The following is a 21,494-nucleotide window of genomic DNA, read 5'->3' as shown; positions in this document are numbered from 1 at the left end:
TTGGAAGGAGAGGTGCAAATGGACAGGTGAATCTCTGCAAACAAGGCGCCATCTGACAGCTGGAAGCTGCTCATACTGTTAGCCATCAGCACAAATTTAAAATTGGCAACTGGAGTCTTATTTTATGCAAAACATGGAATTATGATGCAAAAACAAAACTAGGTACTTTTTATGTACACCCAGAAAGGTCAGAAGCGTATAAACAAACACCATGGACATGAAGCTGGAAACAAACCTGCTTTATGACAGTCGGTGTGGAAAAGAAGGACAAAAAGGGTGAACGAGGGGAAAGTAAATGACCAGAGAAGAAGAGGGACAACAGTTTGTTAGTGAGTCTGGAAGCTGCTGACAGACCTGGAATGAGACGTTACTGAAGTAAACTGAGCTGCTGTGAAATTGTGGACGGTGTATTATGTCTGCTGGGCCCAGAGCTCAGCTAATCAGATAACAACAGATACTGCTAACCTGATAGCTTTCCCAGAACATCCAGGTCAGAGAGATCGACTGGACGCTAATCCTCCCGCAAGGTGAGAAATTAATTTAAGCGAAGGCTGGACAGCAAGAAACAGAAAACCTCATTTAAAAAAGATTTAAATTATAAACATCAAAATTGAAAATTAATTTATTTAGATATTGTATACTTTATATCTACAGTATGTTTAAATTTCAGACATCATATACTGTATATATACAGTCATATTCAATAAATTAGGATACCATTGAACAGTCAATTTATTTTAGTAACATAAGTGAAACATTCACCTTAATTACTTAGATACGTTGATTTGCCACTCGGCTAATGACAGCAGAGCATTTATTTAAAAAAATAAAAAAATAAATAATAATATGGAAATAAGGGCTTAATTATTATTATTTTTTCCTACATAAAGTTTGTTATTTTGAAAAAGTATTTCTAATATAACAAATGAGTTCTTATCCAAATAATTCATTGACTATGACCACACAAATACCACATTAATTGTAAATTTAAAGTTGTACTTCTGCATTCTGAATCAACTGGATAGCCCATTCAAACAATAAATAGGACAAATTAAATCATGATAGTTTCATCATGCTTGTGCAATTGGATGTGTGCAATAACAAAATAGATTTTCCTGTTGTTTACCTGAGCTGAAAAGATTCACAACTTATCAGTGAAAAATCTGTCAAACTGATTACAAATCACTATTTCTTCCTCAAAAGGCACAGTTATTTTTTTTAATTGCAATGTATATGGTGTAGTTTCAAGCAGACATTGAGTCAAATAATGTGACCAGCTTCTTAGTCAGAGAGTAGGATGAAGAGAAGAAATTTGATTCTCAAATGTAATTGTTTGTCTGTGATTGTCAATTTGATGTTATAAGGCCGTTGTCTTTGGTTTTTTCATCAGTTTTTCTTTAAAATACACAATAAACTAAATTTAAAAAGCATTCACTTTTACTCAAATCTCACTTGTTTATTAGATCTTTAATTCTATGAAATAGAAAAATTTAAAAAACAAACAAAAAAAACAAATTATGGTTGCAAATATTTAATACCTGCCTGGATCTTTAACTGCTGTAAGAATTTTCTTTTTGTATTATACAGATTTTTGCAGGATATTTTACTTGGCAGCATTGCTTTGTAGTCTTTTCACTAATATGTTTTCTTATGTCATGTATGAGCATGTTTCTTTTCACACCTCTATGTTGTCTTATCCGTAGCAAATTAGTCCTGCAGAAACATCCACCATTTCCTGACAGTAAAAGCCTCCTTATTCCTAAATACTGAGTTTTGGGAGCCAGTGTGTTTATTTTCCACTTTAATCCTTTGAAATCTGTTGTTGTGATTTGACGCCAACAAACTGCCAGGAAAAGTCCACCCCCACGGACATGGGATTAGGCGAAGAAAGAAACAATGTTATTCTACATAGCGTGACTTAAACTGTTACCAGTGTTATTACTGTAACCCTTGATCAGACCCCAGTTTTCAGCAATGACAAGGCCATCCATTTTCCAGTAATCAAACCTTTGGGTCCATATTGCATGCCATCTGTGAGAATAGGTCTTAGAAGGCTGCTAAGTGCTTTGGAAAACTCCAGTTCTTGTTCCCTGGTGCCAGTGACAGACTGATAGCTTGTCACGGTTCTCCTCACGCACGTCTAAAACCGAAGCAGCAGATGGCCTGGAAAAATAAATGCATGCCTGGTTGAGGTATAAAGATGTCAGGAAAAGTTCAGCAATGCACTGCACCATATGTTACAGCCCCCAGGAATGAAGGAAGTGCATGTGCAGCAGGTATCAGATGTGTAAACACAGTGCTGACAGCAGTGGACAACTACCTGCAATGAAAAAGACCCCCGCAGATGATGGATACTTAAGGGCTGTGAGAGGAAGGAGAGTCCTCTGTCGTGAGTCTCTCGCTGCATCGTTTTTCATCTTGACCCATATGTGGCATAAAAAGCATTTCAAAGACCCAACTGAGAGTAGAAAAGCAGGGGGACAGAAAAGAAAGCAGTAGTTGTGACCCCTGGCTCTGGTCCAGGAAGATCTGGCAGCTTCCCACCGAATCAGACGCATTGCTCAGTTGGGACCACCATTAAACATCTCATCTAAAAGAAGTGTTTCACCCATAACACATTTTCGGAGCTATTTTCTGCCTACCTCATGTGTAATTGATTTCCTTAAAGTCATTTCAGTGCTCTGTTTGGTTCATTATGCAGCACATTCTGCTCTTTGAGTTTGCGAGGCCTATTGGTGATTTTAAATCCCATTAAAGGCGGCGATGAATCTCGCCGTGCCATTTGTCTTGCTGCTGTTTCACTGATGTGAAATATAGCCCAATACAGTGCGCCGCTGAATCACCGCTCAGTCTGTGTGACACTTCAGAGCAGACTGGCAGAAGCATCTAAAGATAAATTATTACAAAATCTATAATACAAGGTCTGAAAAACGATGTTTAAAAAGCATTATTAAGTTAGACTCGATGGCTAAACATTTCTAAAGTAGATACTATAGCAATAAAACCCCTACTTATGTTTAAAACATAGGGGTGTTTTGTTTCAGGTTTTTTCTGTTGGATTCGTGCAGCAGTAAGGTGCTTTTCTCACTGCATTCCACCCACAGTCACAGTGCAGTCTCTCTCTCTCTCTCTCTCTCTCTTTTTCCCCCCACAAGGTAATTACACTTGTAGGTTCTCCACAGTATATTTCACCATGGCAAGTACCCATTTTTCTACACATCAGTGAGTATTGGGAGGAAATTACACTTAAGATTAGGTCTTGGGGCAAAAATGGGTTTCTCTGCTACTTTACGTGCAAACAGCAGCTCAGTCAAACAAGGGGACTCTTCACATGGCGAAGCTTTACAGGCTGTACAACCGACTCCAAATGGAGAGAAAAATCGCATGTTGAGCTACAGGGAAGCAGTGAAATCTGCATCACATAAATTCTGTGGGGAAAAAGGCTGAGTGCTTCATTAGAGCAGCCGGATGTCATTTAAAAACAAAATTAAAACCGAAAGATTGATGATGTTTCTTGGTTGGAGAGACAAAAGTTTGTCCACAAACTTTAGCATGTCCAGTCATCGGTTTACGATATATAGTAAACCGAGGACATTCTCACGATTTCCTTTATACACTGGGTAAAATAATTAGTAAATGGTATTGTCATGCTCTAGTGACTTAAAATGTGTCTTAATGTATTACTTGAAATGAAATCAGGGCCATATATTCTGATACACGTCAGGGTTTTCTTAAAAGGGATTTGACCGAAATAAACCTAACCTTAATAACTGTATTTAAAGGGGCAGTATTATGTAAAATTTACTTTTTTGAGCTTTATATCATGTTAGAATGTTATTCCCTCACTGAAAAGTAAAATGACATATGCATCCATCCATCCATTGTCCATGACCGCTCATCATTAGGTCACAGGGATGCTTGTTAATGTGTAAGGCAAACTCTTAAACCATGAATGCACATGTTACTGAAAAGCTGAAAATCCGAGGAGTTGATTAAAACTTTTGAACAGCTGATGGTAACTTTATGCTGATGATGAATTCGTATAGCTGACATGGACTGAAAGTGATCAGTGAAACATTTTGTCTGAGAGGAGGGAGATATCAGAACTGGCAGGATGTAAGGGATGGAGAGAATATGGATGAAGCGACAACAAAATGGTTTCGCCTCACCATCGCTTTCATTCCCCCTGAGGACAGCTGAGTGAAAATGGCTGTGAATAACATGTCGGCTTACTCCAAGAGACACTGTATCATCTATACAGAATAGCATAAACAAAGCCGAATAAACTGTCTTAAGCACAGGATGTGATTCCTCCCTATTCATTCCAGGATACGTCAGCAGCAGCAGAAAAGATATAGATCTCTGGTGAAGAAATCTGACCGTCCTCTTCGAAGACAAGGAACCCAATTAATGCAACCCAATCATTGATTCATTTAAGGAATTTTAGATTAGTGTAAGATTTATATCCCTTATTTTATTTTATTTTCACTACTTTCTGCTTAGATTTTTGTTTCGTTTCTATGACACCTTTTTAGAATGTTTTCTCCCAAATGTTTATGAAAAAACTTTTTTTTTTTTTCTGGCCTTAAGGTTGGCACAATCATCCTTTTAATGAAATTGGCTTCAAAAAGGTTTTAAACCCCCCAAAGAATATAGATAAACACAGAGAGCAGCATGTAATCCCCCAATCATAATTAAAACCTGATAATCACCAAATTTAGAGAGAATATGGATGAAGCGACAACAAAATGGTTTCGCCTCACCATCGCTTTCATTCCCCTGAGGACAGCTGAGTGAAAATGGCTGTGAATACTTACTCCAAGAGACACTGTATCATCTATACAGAATAGCATAAACAAAGCCGAATAAACTGTCTTAAGCACAGGATGTGATTCCTCCCTATTCATTCTAGGATACGTCAGCAGCAGCAGAAAAGATATAGATCTCTGGTGAAGAAATCTGACCGTCCTCTTCGAAGACAAGGAACCCAATTAATGCAACCCAATCATTGATTCATTTAAGGAATTTTAGATTAGTGTAAGATTTATATCCCTTATTTTATTTTATTTTCACTACTTTCTGCTTAGATTTTTGTTTCGTTTCTATGACACCTTTTTAGAATGTTTTCTCCCAAATGTTTATGAAAAAACGTTTTTTTTTTTCTGGCCTTAAGGTTGGCACAATCATCCTTTTAATGAAATTGGCTTCAAAAAGGTTTTAAACCCCCCAAAGAATATAGATAAACACAGAGAGCAGCATGTAATCCCCCAATCATAATTAAAACCTGATAATCACCAAATTTAGAGCAACAGGGATTTGCTCTATCACAAAGCAGGGGCTTTAGAAGCTCTGTTTGTTCACCGCTCTCTCTCACCTGATCGAAGCTTTTTGATGCGACCCTGGCTGAGGCTGTAATGTGTATTTTAAAGCTTTTTGACAGTCTTTGAACCAGGAGATATCTGGGTCAGGGGTGCTTTAGTTTCTGGCCTTCCTCCCATGGTGGCTGTCTTTGTCCGCTCCACCACCTTCAGCTGGGGACCCATGTCTATGCTCGGGAAGCCAGACGGTAACACGTCCTCTGGAATGAACAGAAATCAAGAGCATGCATCAATATGAATGCGTACAGAAATGTGCTGCTTTTTAGGTGACACTTTCCGTTTGTAAGTTGAAAAGTTTTGCGAGTATTTCTCTACCAGGATTATTCACACATTTACCAAACAAGTGACTTTCAGAGTAGTGGAATTGTTTTGAAAATGTAACCTTTAATTGGATTGTACGTATTCAACATTGGGCAAAGAACTCGATAGAACATTTTTTACCAAAGAATCACTTATTTTTGTATTCCGTGACATTCTGTCTTCCTGGAGAATGATTGTTGCATTTGTCTTGGCCATGATTCAAAATGATAAACTTCGGAACGCCTACCAGGATGTAAAAACCACAAATTTTGAATACTGATTTCACCTATTGGAGGAGACAGCTATGAAAAAGCAACTGCCCTATAATACCAATAACTTACTAACCATTTATGATGAGTGAAAATAAGTCTTTTGTTATCATTTAGCCAAAGGTTTGGCCCCTTCTGCACATTGTGAAGAGGATAGTGAGGGAGGTAAAGTAGGAGATCTGTGGCATTTTTTTAGCATAGCTTTTATGTAACTGTGGTAAAATGTAATGTGTATTTTAAAGCTTTTTGCACATCTTTACCACTTGTTAACACCCATATTTAGAAACTCAGCAGTAAAATTTTGTTTCTAAGCTCTCCCATTGATGCCTTTTATTCCCAGTCTTTTTCCTTTTACCCTACTCACTTATGAATACTGACATTAATTGAGAAAAGTGAGTTAGATGCTTTAGATCAGGGGTGTCAAAGTCAAATGGACGGAGGGCCAAATAAAAAATTTAGCTACAAGCCGAGGGCCGGACTGATCAAATGTTCATTGAAATTTTTTTAAATGACGCATATAGTCTAGTGAACCTAATTGAACCTACTGAAAACCTAACAAATATATTCCAATATGATCAGATAAATAAAGCAATATTTTCTTATGGCTCTGTCAGTAATCTTTAATTTTCAACAGACACAACTGAAATATTTTTAAAATATAATTGGATTGAAATACAATAAAATAAAGTGCAAAAATCTATTAATCAAAAACAACACTTTCATCAAGGAGAAGTAATATGCAGTGAAAACAAATATTAAACTTTAACTTTTAAACTTGAACTGAGTAAAACCTCTAAATATAAACTCTAAACCTTGTTTGAAACCCCCGGTTCTCAGTGTCCACCTTCCTTTTTGCCATTTTTGATGGATATCTGAAAGTTAATTTTACAGTTATGCTGACGACTGCTGTGCTAATAACCCTTCTAGACCGGACGTGTCGCCGGCGACACATCTAAATTTGCAGTACCGTAATTCCGCCACACGTAGCGCTAAGTGGAAAAATTCCAACGGTTTCTGAAAGGGGAGACGTTGCACTTTCCAGCAAGTATCGGGTTAATACGGTAACTTCGCAGCTGCAGCTGCAGAGAGTGTAATTAATCCGGGGAGCACTCGTTTAATAGACGGTATATTTCGGCAATAACTTGGTGGATATTGAAAGTTCCGGTTGTTATGGATACATGGGTAAGTACATCATCTCACAGAACATTTAAAGAACTACTTACAGTTCAAATAAGGAAGATATTTTTTTTCAGACGGGGTGCCGGCTTGCTGCGGTCTGCGGCCGGTTCTAATAAATCAAGATCATCCCAGGGTCTTCTCGCGGGCCGGATGTGGCCCGCGGGCCTTGACTCTGACATATGTGCTTTAGATGCTGTTCTAGGTTTTTCTGTGATCTGACGTATAAATTATCAATAGGCACCTGGGAGTTTGGTCACTCTTGGGAAGGTTCACCATTGTTCCATGTTTTCTCCTTTTGTGGAAAAAGGTGTGGAATCCTAAAGCATTAGAAATTGTTTTGTGACCCTTTCTAAACTGGTTGGTGTAATCTGGTGAACATACTTTCATCAAGGCATGGCGTGTTTCCTAGGTGTAATTATATTTCTGCAAAAGGCTTTTTATTTTGCAAATTAAATTTACCTTGAAGATCTGAAACATTTACGCACAAAAAAAGCAACAGTAGGAATCTGTTGTGTGGGCAAACACTTTTCCACGGCACTTTACATGAATGTTGTGTCACAAAGTTAGAAAGCCAACTACGTGTCTGATTGACTGGCAGCAGCTCAGAGGTTTAAGAGGTGTGGCTCTGTGTTGGCGTCCTGAACTGATTCCTATCTAATAACTATGCAGAGAGCCGTTCAGAAACAGCAGCAGCAATTAGAAGCTGGGATCAAGAGGAGGGGCAGGGCACTGGGGGTAATAAGGACGTGTTAGCAGTAATTGTTAAAATGTACCAACGATTAGAGAGGCCGTTCTGGGATGTGTTCGCATGTGTCTGGATCTGTTTGATTACACTGGGGGGCAGTAGAAAGGTGTGCATGTGCGAATCTGCTCCTATAGCTGCGCTCCACATTAACACCATCGAAGACCCTTCAGCCATGTTTGGAATAATGCCGCGCGACATGTCCGCGCATATGCATGAAAGCGACGGCGTGCGTCCAGGAGAGCAGTTGCTTTCTATCACAAACATGGACCGGACGCACTCGCATGCACTTTCTCTGCTGAATGGGATTAAGGATCTCGGTGACAGCAGTCCAGATGGCCAGACACAAATTCAGGCATCCATCAGCCCACCTGTTTCCTCTGCTCTATTTGTCCTTTTTAAACCACACACACTCTCTCTCTCGCATTACCATACACACCAACACCTCCTCCGTACCTGGATATATCATTATTTCGCCCTGCTGAAGTGATGATATTTGTTTAGCTAAGAAGCTGAGTTTATGGGGAGCCATCAGGTACGACTCCCTAAAGCCAGGCATAACTGCAAACCAGCCGCACACAAACCAAGGTGTGGACCATGACCACATTAACTGTCTGCGTATTTTCCTTCACTTCTCTCCTCCTCCGGGCTCCCTGCTACCTAACTGCATGACAGACACACACCATCTGTTCACGTAAGCTCTGAGGTGGGCATGAGAGGCTGAGTGGAGATACGATCTATCGCCCTCTCCTTCCTTTTCTACAGCCAGCAGCGCTGGAGAAAGAGAGAGAGAGAGACGATCAGATAGACAGATCATTCTGAGGTTGACGCTGTGAAGAGGAAGTTGGTGAGCGACGCCACAAAAGTAAACCGGAGCAGAGTCCGACTGGTGAGGGTATCCACATACCAACCATCTAACTACAGAAAACAGAAACCAACAAAAATATGACCCATCCTCTACTGATCAATGCTAATGATGCACCTGGTCAGTGATTTTTGCCTACTGAAGAGGCAGAGAGGAAGAGAAAGGAAGGAGACGATGGGACAGGTCAGGAGGCTACCTCCCCCGAGGCGAGGACTATGCTAGGCCTACATCTGTTCCTCTCTGTCCCCTCCATCCCACCGTACCCAACGAGAGTTCAGATGGTCTTTTCATCACGCCGCCAGCTCCTACTACATAGACTCCCTGGCTGTTAATTAGAGCGCACCACTGCACTGGGTTTAGTGCATGAGCATATGTGTGTCTATCTGTAGGGGGTCTGGCTCGGTATTCCAGACAGGTCTTTATAAATGCTGCAGAAGATGGCAGCGTGGGAGGACCGGGGACTGAATAATTACATAGAAGTTTAAGAAACAGGCAAACAGACACATAGGATGGCATGCTTTTAGTTTAAGCAAAACAAAACAGAAAAAAGCAAAATCTCTGAAGTCAATAATGACTTTGACAAACAATCTATTCAAATCATTGCAATAAAAACACGATTTTTATTGGGGGGTGTTGTGAAGATAATTGGAAATTAACTTTGAAAGGAAACTTTAAAAAGTAATTAAATGGATAAGGTCATTTCTTTAAATTTTAGCTGAGAATTGATATTCCAAACAGAATTAAATATTGTGCTCAAATTTGAAATAAAAATAAAACAACTTTATAGAGTAATTATCATTTTAAAATAATTGTTTTGAAAAATCTATTGTTTTAAAAGAATTAAAAGTCTGACTATTGCCTTGCTTTGGAAAACAAGCTGACAAATTAGATTGCCTAAAAGAAAGAGAGGTACATATTCATCAAAGAATTTTAAAAAATAGCAAATATTAATGTAACTGTGTTAAATGCATGTCTGCTTAGTTATATAAAAATAGCTTTTTATTTATTATTGTACTATTATTATGATTGGTCATAACTGAAGTGCTCATGTTATTATGTTAACATTTCACAAAAATACCTAGACTTGTTCTCAAAATACCAACAATCAAAACATGTAACTAATATATAGAGTGAATTTGTATCGTTTATTTGTGTTGAAAGACCAAGTTGAAATCCTTTTGTTCTCAGAGACGATCCTCTTTTTTATTTTTACTATGAACTGTGTGAAAGAGATTGATCGTCAATATTTTGAGAAGATATTAACTTCGTCAATTGGCGTTCACATTTTCGCAATTATTTTATTAACACGGGTAAGAAAAATTCCAACACACAAAGAAAAATGAGTTGACTTTAACTTTCTGTGCTCCAGTGATAAATAACTTGTAAACATGCGGAGAAAAAGCACAGATGAATTTGTGATTCATATAAACAATACAAAAAAAAAAATCTAAACAGTGTAGTTTTATTTTATATCAATAAAAAAAAAAAAAAAGATCTGGAAGCGCCAATGTGCAACACAAGACCTCACATGCTTTCACAATCTGAAAGACTTTGCAAAGGGCAAAGTGTCCATATCTGTTTTGACCAGATATGGAGTCAAAACGTGGCCAGATGGTCACAAATCCATTATATCTGTTGTAGCACTGCTGGTTATGTACTGTGGTGGAGCTCAGCTCTTTAAAAAAAAAAGGAAAATGGCTTTGTATAAGTATTTATACCCCTTGGTATTTTTTTCTTACATTTTGCTGAAAAAATTCAAATAATATTTTGGGAAAATTATGTGTTGTACCAGCACAAAATAGTTCATAATGGTAAAGTGTAAGGAAATCTGTTGGCAGCATCAGGAAATTCAGGAGTCTGTGAATGTGTCAGATTTTGCTAATATGCAAATTTTGCACATTCCACTTAGAGAACCAAGCTTAAAAGAAAAAAATAAATAAATCAAAGATACACTGCTCCAAGAGTCACACGAACAATATATTTAAGCATGACACAGTGCTTAAAACTCCTCTCAGGTTTTTATTTTATTATTTGTAGCCCATCTTAGAAATTGCCCAAGAAGGGCTTCAGTGATGTGATGTGTTGTGGCCCGCTTTAAAGCTGGTAAAACAGAGACAAGGGATATAATCTTAATAATAAATTTCTTGTGATGTGTTAAAGAAGTCAGGTCTCTGAAGCAAAGGATAAAGTGTGGCAGAGCAGGCGGACTGTTAATGAATTCAACCGAGCAACAGACAAAAAAGGACAGACTGAAGCATACAGCAGACTCTGTGCTGCTGATGCGGATAAAGCAGCAGACACGGAGTTGTACTGAACTCTTAAGCACAGTTCACTGGAGATGCGAATCGGGAGCTACAGGTACTCTGTCAGGTTCCTGGATGAGTCAGCGACCGCTTGAAATAGATACTGCGGGCATGGCCTTGATCACACTTTTCACCAAATGAATCATTTATCAAACGCAAACACCGCAGCACAAAAGTCAAGCTCATTTTCTGCCTCCTGGTTAAATTGATAAAGATGGCCAACGGAAAAATGCGCCATGTGTACACAAAAACACAGTGCGAGTGTCAACAGAGCTTTCGGGGAGCATTGGCAAGCTCTGAGTTGCATTGTTCCCTGGAGCTTTGTGTTTTGTGTGTGTGTTTGTGTGCATGAAGAGGTTGAGAGTGTACATTTTGGCCTGGTTATGTTTGCAGAAGGGCAATCAGGCCTAGTGCCCAAAACCAGTCAGCGGAGCCAGCCGGATCTGGGCAAATATGCAATTTGTGTGTCCGTGTGCTCATATACACAGACGGTAGTTGTGCCGTGGTAGCACACATTGAAGCGCGCGCACACGCTCAGTGAGTCAAACACATAATGCATATGATGCAAACAAACAAACAGGAATCCAGATTTTATTTCTCTGTGTCGCTTTGTAATCCCACCCTCCTTCTGCCGCGCACACATACTTACTCTGCTCAGAAACAGGTTGGCTATTCATATTTCAGGTTATTTCAGAGGGAAATGTGCATAAAAGCTGATCTCAGGCTGCCTGATTCAGGATTAATGTGCCAGCACTCAGCAGTCTTCAGAGACAGTAATGCACTGACTCCCAAAGGCTGAAAGAGGACTGAGGGGGAGCACTATAAATGCTAATAAACCTTTATGATAATGGATCACAACACAATGCAGATTCTGGACTTCGTGGATCTGTCACATGCGAAAACGCCGGGCCTGTCCGGGCCTCCTGCTTTACCAGAGTGAGGAACAAACACGTACAACGGGACTCCGGCGAACACAAAGCAGGAAAGAATGGCGGGCTGGGGGTGGGGGGTGGAAGAAAGAGAGGGAGAGAGAGAAAACAGAAGAAGAAAAGAAAAAGAGTAAAGATGGGGGCATGTGATGAAAGAGACAGCTCTCCTCTCAAGGAGCATAATCCTCTTGCAAGCTGAGTTGATACTCTCTGTTGTTTTCAGACTCAAATGCTGTTTGAGCCGCCGGCCTGCCAATGCAGCTGACGCCTGGGGCCTGAGGAGAGGTGGAAAGGAGGGGAGGGGGGGAAGTAGTCACTGATGTGACTCTGCTGTTCATAGAGAGGGAGGTGACAGAACATCTCTCCTCCCTGTTCCCTTTCTCTCTTTTTTCCCCCTCACCCTCTTTCCTTCTCCTGTTCCTCACCTTCCCTTCTCCTAAAATGGGACACTGGGAGGTGAGTATAATCAGGATTACTCTTCCCAAACCGGGCAGAAAAGTGCACATTCACACACAGACATGGAGCATGAAGTCACGCGGACACGCGCGCGCACACGCACTCGAGAAGACTGTCCGCACACGCATGTGCATGAAGCACCGCAGTAAAGAGAATCTCTCGCGCGCCAGAGGTTTTCAAACATGCAGAGCTCCGGATATTTCTGTCACCCAAAGGCGGAACGACACAAGTGCAGCGTCCATTGAAAAGCGCAGTTAGGATGCAGTGGGGCCATGGGAGGCTTGAAAAATGCAACAAGAAGGGTTTAAAAAAAAACAACCTGAGAGACAGTAAGGGTTTGGAGAAGATGAAAGGATGAATAAAATAAAAGGGGAGAAATTAGGAAGGGATATCGCTGTGGGCCGAAGAAGAAGCAGATGATGGGGATGGCACTGAAAAAAAAAAAACACCACCTAGCATCTCACATCTCTCTCCATTAGGTAACCTACTGTAAAGGAGCAGCAACAAGCATGCTGTGATCAACAGCAAACCTGTTCAACTGCACGACTCTGCTATCAGTCTCAGTCAACAGACTTAAAAACGAAGAGATGAAATGCATCAGAAAATGGATAGACGGGAGCGGAAAGCATTTCGAGCAGTAATGGAAAACCTTCTTTCTCACTCAGTGGTTAGTGAGCCTTTTCCACAATGAATCATTTCTTTTAAAGTCTGACCCAAGCAACACTTTTGCACATTTTCTGCACTTAACAGCACTTTTGGATGGCATGATCTATTTTAAAGTCCAGTGCCAACTGCAAGGGCATCAGGTACTATCAAATGATCAGATATAAAACCAATAATCATACCCTTGTTGTGAGGAAGAACTTCCCGAGGTGGCGAGTAAAATGTCATTTTTCGTTTTTACATATATATTAAATCTGTAGCATTTTAAATTAATCGGAATGAATTTATAATTTCAGAGGAAAAAATGGGTCTGACCAAACTGATAACTGGGCTGATGCAGAAATCACTATCCATTACACAACTGCAAATATGCACAGCTATCTTATAAATTGTGTATAAACATATTTCAGCAGAAGATTTTTTTTTTTTTTTTTTCAAATTGGCAGATTACTTACATTTAATCTGGAGCTCCACAATACAATCAGTCGCAATCACCATTAAAATATAACTGAATATAATATTGCAATCACAGAGAACTGTTGGATGGAATATTTGGTTGATTAAAATATTTCAGCTGCATTGCCAAAATGAATGTTTAGCCACTTTGGTGGATTTTCATTGTGATTTCTGATATTATCTTACTCATCGAGATTCTAAAGACCGGGGAGATTTGTGGGGACACTTTGTTGATGAAGGAGAGAGGAAAAGATGGGCCAATCGCAACTAAGACTCACCCTTCAAATGATGTGCCACTAAAATGATTAGGTTTGGGATAAATCATGTGAAATCTGTGGCTTGCAATTTTCTGCCCTTCTTCCTATATGAGCTCAAAGGGAAACACTATTGTGGTCAGTGACGTGCGGTCAGGGGAGGCAGGTGAGGCAGTGCCTCACCAGCCATCATGGAAAGAAAGAAAATATATAATCATAAAGTAATTTAAATTGTTATATTCATCCGGTCGTTTGTACTAAAAAATATTTATTTTTCATGTAGCTTCACCAATTTCGATTTTTATTTGTTCAAAATCGCTGAATTTTCTTATTTTCCCATTCAAATGCTTGGAAGCGATGTGAGGCAGCAGCGAGCTCTGCCTCACCTTGGATTGCGCAACCCCTGGCTCTGCGCTGGCTGCTAAGCGGAGAGCATGTTGCTGTGGCGTCAATAAAATGGTTTAAACAAATTTAATATGTGAACTTATTTCCAATAATTTAGCTTATGTATATAATGTACAGTGCTTTTTGTCACCAACTGTGTTTGTGTAGCGTGTTTAGATGTAATGGCGATTATAAGCGGCAGAGAACAGGTTCGAGGTGAGGCAGGCAGTTCTCTTGCCTCATGGCAGGGGGCGCTCAAGATCCCAGACGTTCGTCTTGTTCACTCCTCAACTGCCGAGTAAGTGACAGCGAGCTAGGCTAAACGATTCGGGAAGCAAGTCAAGTGCAGCGATAGATTATAATAGAGATAGTGATTTTTTTCCTCTCGCTTATCCCGACTTTCGACATGGATGACTACATTACAACACCAAAAAAGTTTTCTCAAGTGGACTTTCAATCGAAGCAGGAGATAATATGTGTGTTTTGTGAGCTACAGTTTGTATGTGTAAGGATGCAGAAGTGAAACATAACCTGTAAACTGCTGTCAATCTATGCATCTATTTGCAAATCTGATTCTGATGACGTCAGTGCCTCACCAGCTATGAACCTCACCGCACGTCACTGATTGTGGTATATTTGCACAACTGGTTGCCATACTGGAAACATTTGCTCAACATTCCCATTCGCAGACAACATAGGAATAAGAAGGCGCTTCAGCGGTGAAGGGAAAGCAAACTGGTTCAAAGGAAGCTACTTCATTTTATAGTGTGAGCCTTCAAACTCTTCCTTAAAGGGGTGTATAGGATTTAGTAATGTTGGCAGCCTTTTGAAAGACTTTGACACAAAGTAAGAATATTAATCTAGAAATTACACGGCTGTAGTTCTTGCACCCCAAAAGTTATGTTACCCAGTATCTATCCAAGTACTTGTCAGATTCAACCGTAGGTTCCAACGCCACTGTCAAAAGCCTTGCGAACCTTTCCAACATTTTCTTTGACAAATACGTTACAATAGTCTTAGAATTGGAGGCATCATTACACAAACTGACAGAGAGAAATGGGTGTAGTAATTTGTAAATCCTTTTTCATTTTTTAATTCAAATGGCAGGAAGGGATCTTATGTGAGCTTTGAGAAAGGATCCTATTTCTCCATTAGTATCATGATACTCTGGCTTCCTATTAAATTCAGGATTCAGTGAAAATTTTATTACACATACAGTCCTCAACAGTGTAATACTTTCTGACTGACTTTATGCCTACCACCTCACAAGAGCAGTCCACTCTCAGCATGACATCAACTTGTCATTCACAGAATTTCTAAGTCATGAGTGGGAGGGAGAGCTTTTAGTTTCCTGGCCCCTTTCCTGTGGAATCCTTCCCGCCTTCGATATGAAACATGGACACACTCCAATCTTTTAAAACAAAGCCTAAAAGTCTCCTAGGAAAAAATCCCTATCACACAGAGCTTTTGTATAGTATACCTGTTCTCACTTAATTGTGTTGCATATTTTATTGAACTGCCACTGTAGCCCATTTGTTTGATTTAACAGACTTTACATTTTAAGTTAGCTTCTTATTTTAGCTGTTTCCTATTTGATGCTATTGCTGCTATTGGAAATCAAGCTTAGTCTTTGTAAACGTTTTGCCTAACTGACTTTCTATTGCCTAACCTCAATATCTATTTATTTTATGTCAAAGGTTTGCTAGTTCAGCTTGCTTGTGTTGTCTTTTACAAGCATATGAAAAGTGCTAAAGGAATAAAGCGGAATTGAAATGAATGTTCTTAATCGCTCATGTACACATGTAACGTTGTCTCCGCTCATAAATAATTAATGACCGTTCAAGGCAGAAAGGTTTGTTAAATGACACTGAGTGATTTTCTTGCTGGATGTAGAGGCTTTTTAGTGCATTTTACTAACACTTTACATACAAATAAGGCCAGGGGGTTGACAGCGGAAGCTTTTCTAAACCACTGCTACAATCTGAAGACATTAAGACCCAGGCCCCCCTCCCTCCCGTCCTTCATCTCAGCAGTTTGTAATTCAGATTTTGCAGCTTTGAAGCTGAGAAGGATATGAATATAGGCATGAGAGGATCCTTCTGAGGTTTATTATGGAAGAATGCAGCTAAACATATTCACAAGATTTTAGGAGTATGGCTAGCAGACCATAAACAACACAAAATGATTAAGGGGAGGTTTTGGGACAGAAGAAAATCTGAGTTTTTAGATATTTCCAATGTAGACATCAGCTTTAGAATAGAATAACAACATCAGTATTATATTTTAGATTGAGAATCTACATACCAATATATATATATATATATATATATATATATATATATATATATATATATATATATATATATATATATATATATATATATATATATATATATATATATATATATATATATATATATATATATATATATATATATATATATATATATATATATATATATATATATATATATTATACTGAATAAAAATGCATACTGTTGATTCTTAGTATCATCCCCACTGTTCTAATCAGGGCTCTTACAGTTTAGTTGGCAGAAAAAGGTGAAATGTTGACAGAGTGAGAGACAAATTGAGACTGAGTGCTGCAACTGGCTAACGGTCAGCCACTAGCAGCACTAAAGTTGTCATGTCCTGCACATGTCAGCATGAAACCCGTCTCAGCCTGAACTGCAAATGATCACTTGTAGATAAATAAGTAAACTGATCAAAACTGAGTTGCAAAATTAAACAGGGATTTATGGAGCCTTTATTCTATTAACCTCAACACTAAATATGAGTATATGTAAAGTTTTTTATTTATTTATTTTTATTCGGGGCCATGGGACAACCTTTGAATAACACAAGAACATAACTGCAGTAGTTACATTACAGTTAAGTATTGCAATAGACTAGGTGGTTAGAACAGTACATCAGCTAATTTCCTGCTGGCTGCGCTGGAGGACATATGGAACAGTGATGACACGACACTTTTACGGGACTGACGCAACCAAACAGGAAGAGCCGCAGGGAAGAGTCTGCAAGCATGTTCGATTTTACAAGCATATCCAAATGGATTTTAATATTAAAAACTTAAAATGTGTAGCTCTCACCTCAAGTTAAATGATATTTTTAAAATTGCATACCTTGTCATTAGGAAAATGCATTGTTTTCCTTTGTTTCTCTAAAATGCTTCTTCCTTAAATAAATGTAATCTGTGTATTTCCATGACAACACCACCTCAATGTGTGAAATGTTAGATGGTCACTGCACACACCTAATTGATGCAAATGTACTGCCTGTTTGTGCTGTTTGCTCCAAAGTTATAGTACCTAAACATCATACTGTATTGTCTACTACAGCCATGAGCTCTCTTGAAGCCCGCATGCAGGTGATGCAGCTTTTACCGTTTACCGGCTCTGAATAAAAGTAAATATTACTTCACTTAACGATACCCTGCCCTCTGTTATCGAAGGCAGAATATTTTTATAGTCAACGGGAAAATAGGAATGTCATCCTGACACTAGAGAAGAAGCTAAGAGAAACAAAAGCTCATGCTAAAGTAAGAGCCACTCACAAACACAGACACACACGCACATGGAGGCTGACCCTTGAGGTGCAGCTTCTGTGGTAATGTGCTTTAGATTGGGGCTATGTGTGCAGAGATGATGGGTGCAGTAACAGATGGACAGGAGTCTATTCCCTGGGCTACCAGCCTTCTGCTTACTACATAGCCCTGCCAGCTCCACAGTCCTCATCCATCTTCTGCCAGCCCCCTCCTTACCTGATCTCCGCTGACATCCCATTTCATTTCTATTGTTTTTCACAATCCTCTTGGTTTGCTCAACTCCCTCCCACCTCCTCATCCCTCCATAATAACTCCTCTCTCCTCTCCTTGACCAGCTCCCCCTCCAATTTTCCTCCACAACTGAATTGCTCCTGGTAATAAAGGCTTGCTTGCTAAAGCATTGCCTAATCCAATGACTTCTCTTGTTTGAACAACAGTTTGAAAAGCCACCCTCTCTTTCCTCACCCAATCCAGCTGCGCTGGGCGAACAGCCAGTGCTCAGATCGTAGCCTTAAGAGCCACATGTTGTAACTTAAGCTCAAATCTTGGTAGGGCAAAACCTTATTAAGGCTTCCCTGCAAGAAGACAGTCAACATTAGATTAACACCCTCACTCTGGCCAGGAAGCGGAATGATTACAGCAAGCTGGAATGCTAAAATGCCCCAGAGCCAACAGACTAGCTGGCCCTCACTTCGGCCAGTTCATGCTCGGTTGCACTCCAAAGGACTATAAAAAGAACAGCTTGCTGCAGCCTGATGTGCAAGGTGGGGTGTGGCATTGTTCCATTGTCACATCTACAACCTCCATCCTGGTGGCTAAAGGGGCCAAAAGAGGACACACGTGTCACGCTGAAAGAGAAGTCCATCCGTGTCTAAACGCGTGTGTTTACCTCTGATAATATCCAGCTTTGCAGTGGTGGTGTTGTTTCCTTGGCTGTTGCGTGCCACACACTCGTAGACGTTCTCATCTCGAGGAGCTCTGAGAGGCTGGATCCTCAGCACGGCTCCAGCGCCTCCGTCAAACTCTATGGTCTGGACAGCCACATGATTTACAGAGTAGCATATATTAGTCACAGCAGAGTTAGCATGTCAGCTCTAACAGTAAAGAAGGAGTCTCTTTCTTTTCTGATCTGCAGGGTGGCCACATTTGAGAGTGTCGTCTTTTGACAGCACTTTGACGATCATTACAGCAGATTTTTTTGAGACACTTGACTTTTTCAGCGAATCATTAAAATACATTGTGTACCTGTAAATATGCTCCAGAGGCTGGTGGAAAGTAGCTTGCACAAACACTGTACTTACCAAGAACAATGTGATCTGGATCCCCTGTTTGAAATGAAGTCTTTAGAATCAGTTAAGTCACATTTCCTCACGGATAGACCTCGACTTATCTAGAAATGAAAAACGGCCTTCACACTTTCTCGTCTGAAGCATTCAACTTTTTGTTTGATATTATTCCGTGAGTTTCAAATAAAATTGTGCACATTTGAATTGCTCTGTTCCAATCAATATTTTGAAATGATGTGCTACTCATTCACATTCTGTCAGAGGTTAGTTGAGAAAATTGATATCACTCTCGTTAATCTGTCATGCTGAAGTCATGGAGTCATTAGTTTACTTTAGCAGCTGGATTGTACAGCAAGCCTCATTCTGTTCAAAGTTTAAAATAATGATTATTCCGGATCTGTAAAGGTCACCAATTACCACTCTACAGGTCTCCCTCTTTAACAGAATGTTTTCTACTTCACAATGACAAAAAAAGGTCAGAGCAGCCCAAGAAATAAACAGTAAGCCTCATTTAAAACCGGTGACATTATTTTCTCATTGCTGTGGAGCTTTGGGTATCCTTCTGGCTTTAATGCTGCTGCCTCTTTAAGGAAATCGTTGTCAGGCATACTCTGGGGGGAAATAAACACAACAAGGTTGGCGTTTGTACGACCTTCTAAATCTCAAATTGCAAGGAACAGATAATCTGTCCTTAAAATGGTTCTAACATACTTATTAATGTAAACTATATCTAGAGCAAATTGACTGGGATTCTGAAAGATAAGCGGTGTCTGTAATGATACTAGCAGAAGGGCAGATTGGAAAGGGGGCACACAATTTTAGCCAATTGCACAAAGCAGAAACATTTTACCTTTTTACATCTAAGAGTAATCCTACAGTTTTTTTCTAAAACAATATAGTATGCCTGTGCATACATAGTGTAACATAAGATCAGGTTATGGTTTTGGGAAGTCACTGATGCAACTTTTGAAAAGCTCATCTGTGTTTGTGGCACCTAAGTTGAAACACTATAGAACCAAAAACACTGGAGAGGAGATTTTCTATGTAACTTTATCACAAGCCCTGGGGCTAGTTGCAGGAATTACAGCTACTAAAAAACATACATTGAACACGACTGAGACACAAAGCATCGTGTCATAGGGACCACATCTGTTTACATACAGAAACTCTGTTTAGAAAGAAGCTCCTGGCTGACAGTCAGATGTTGTTCTGTTTTTGGGGACAGGGGAAGGGTCAACAATTTTCTCAGGACCTGCTGCTCTCTGTGGAGTATTTTTCCTCCGTGCATGTTTTGCATCTGCTGTGTTACTGGTATAAGGCAGGACAGCCTGCATCTTAACTCTATTGCAGAGATGAAGCAGACAGTATGTGGAAAATATGTAGAAAAACAACTGGAGCAAACTGGTTTGTATAAATTGATTCTCAGTTTAAAATGTATATTTTTAAAAAAAAAAGTAATTTGGCAGATTATCAGCGTTAGGAATAATACAAAAGATCTACATTTTGGTTCTTTCTCTTGTCTACAGGATGTAGAGAAGAGATTTTCTTTATTTTTTTGTTTGAAAAGCATGGCTTGGATAGAAATCAGTCCAGATGCAATGTCAACTGAGCTACTGCAGACCTGGTGCTTGCAAAATACATGAGTCATTCAAGGTAAGAGAGGAAAATATTCCTCAGAATGCTGCCAGATTTTTATTTATTTATATTCTACTTTAGTCAGAGCCATCTTAGAATCCTAATCAAGTGAAGGATCTAGCTTCATGTTTACTGAATAAGCATGAGAGCATCTCTGTTTTTCACAGCGATAACTTTTCAATTAGCTTAAGTGTGGATGGAGCATAATAGAAGCTGTGAAATATTTTTTTCTAAAAGTCATAGTTCAAGTGCAACTATTCTCAGATAAATTTGAATTTTAACTTTTCAATTAGCTTAAGTGTGGATGGAGCATAATAGAAGCTGTGAAATATTTTTTTTCTAAAAGTCATAGTTCAAGTGCAACTATTCTCAGATAAATTTGAATTTGACAAATATTCAACAATGTCACAATTTACCTTTAAAAGAATGAGGAGATAAAGATCCCTCAGTATGAAGCAACATATTTTATCCTTTAAAATGGCTGATTTTGATCAGACTTTGGAGGTTTATAACTCTAAAATGATTAAATGTAGATTGTTCATCCCACACAGTTGTATAAATTCTAGCCTATTTATTCACTAAAGTAAACGATAGCTCATGTGAGAGCTCATCATTGTGCATTGTGACAACCACCTCGATACGCTGGGAGTTGACCTTCTTGCCCTTCTTGTTCCAATAGACGACTGGCTTGGGGTTGCCAGTGGCCTGGCACACAAATGATGCCACACCCCCTGACACTCCGATCTGGTCTGTGGGAATTTTGGTGAACTTCGGTGGAGCTGAAAAGCAGGAAGGAGGGAAGAAAAGGAAGAGTGAGAAATGGGTTGAAG

The 21,494-nt window shown here is 39.4% G+C and overlaps 1 protein-coding gene across 1 annotated transcript in view; it reads right to left on the bottom strand.

Annotated features, from left to right (window-relative positions):
• LOC122841372 (receptor-type tyrosine-protein phosphatase S-like) overlaps positions 1-21,494 on the bottom strand; it is a 72,881-nt gene that overhangs the window by 47,979 nt on the left and 3,408 nt on the right. Inside the window, exons 2-4 of the mRNA XM_044134644.1 lie at positions 21,298-21,443; positions 18,633-18,774; positions 5,450-5,578 (exon numbers count right to left, since the gene is read on the bottom strand). Coding sequence (XP_043990579.1) covers positions 5,450-5,578; positions 18,633-18,774; positions 21,298-21,443 — 417 coding nt within the window. The remainder of the gene's footprint in view (positions 1-5,449; positions 5,579-18,632; positions 18,775-21,297; positions 21,444-21,494) is intronic.

This window comes from Gambusia affinis, linkage group LG12, assembly GCF_019740435.1.
Source record: "Gambusia affinis linkage group LG12, SWU_Gaff_1.0, whole genome shotgun sequence".
In the NCBI taxonomy this organism is placed as follows: Eukaryota; Metazoa; Chordata; class Actinopteri; order Cyprinodontiformes; family Poeciliidae; genus Gambusia; species Gambusia affinis.
This window is presented reverse-complemented; position numbering and strand designations above follow the sequence as displayed.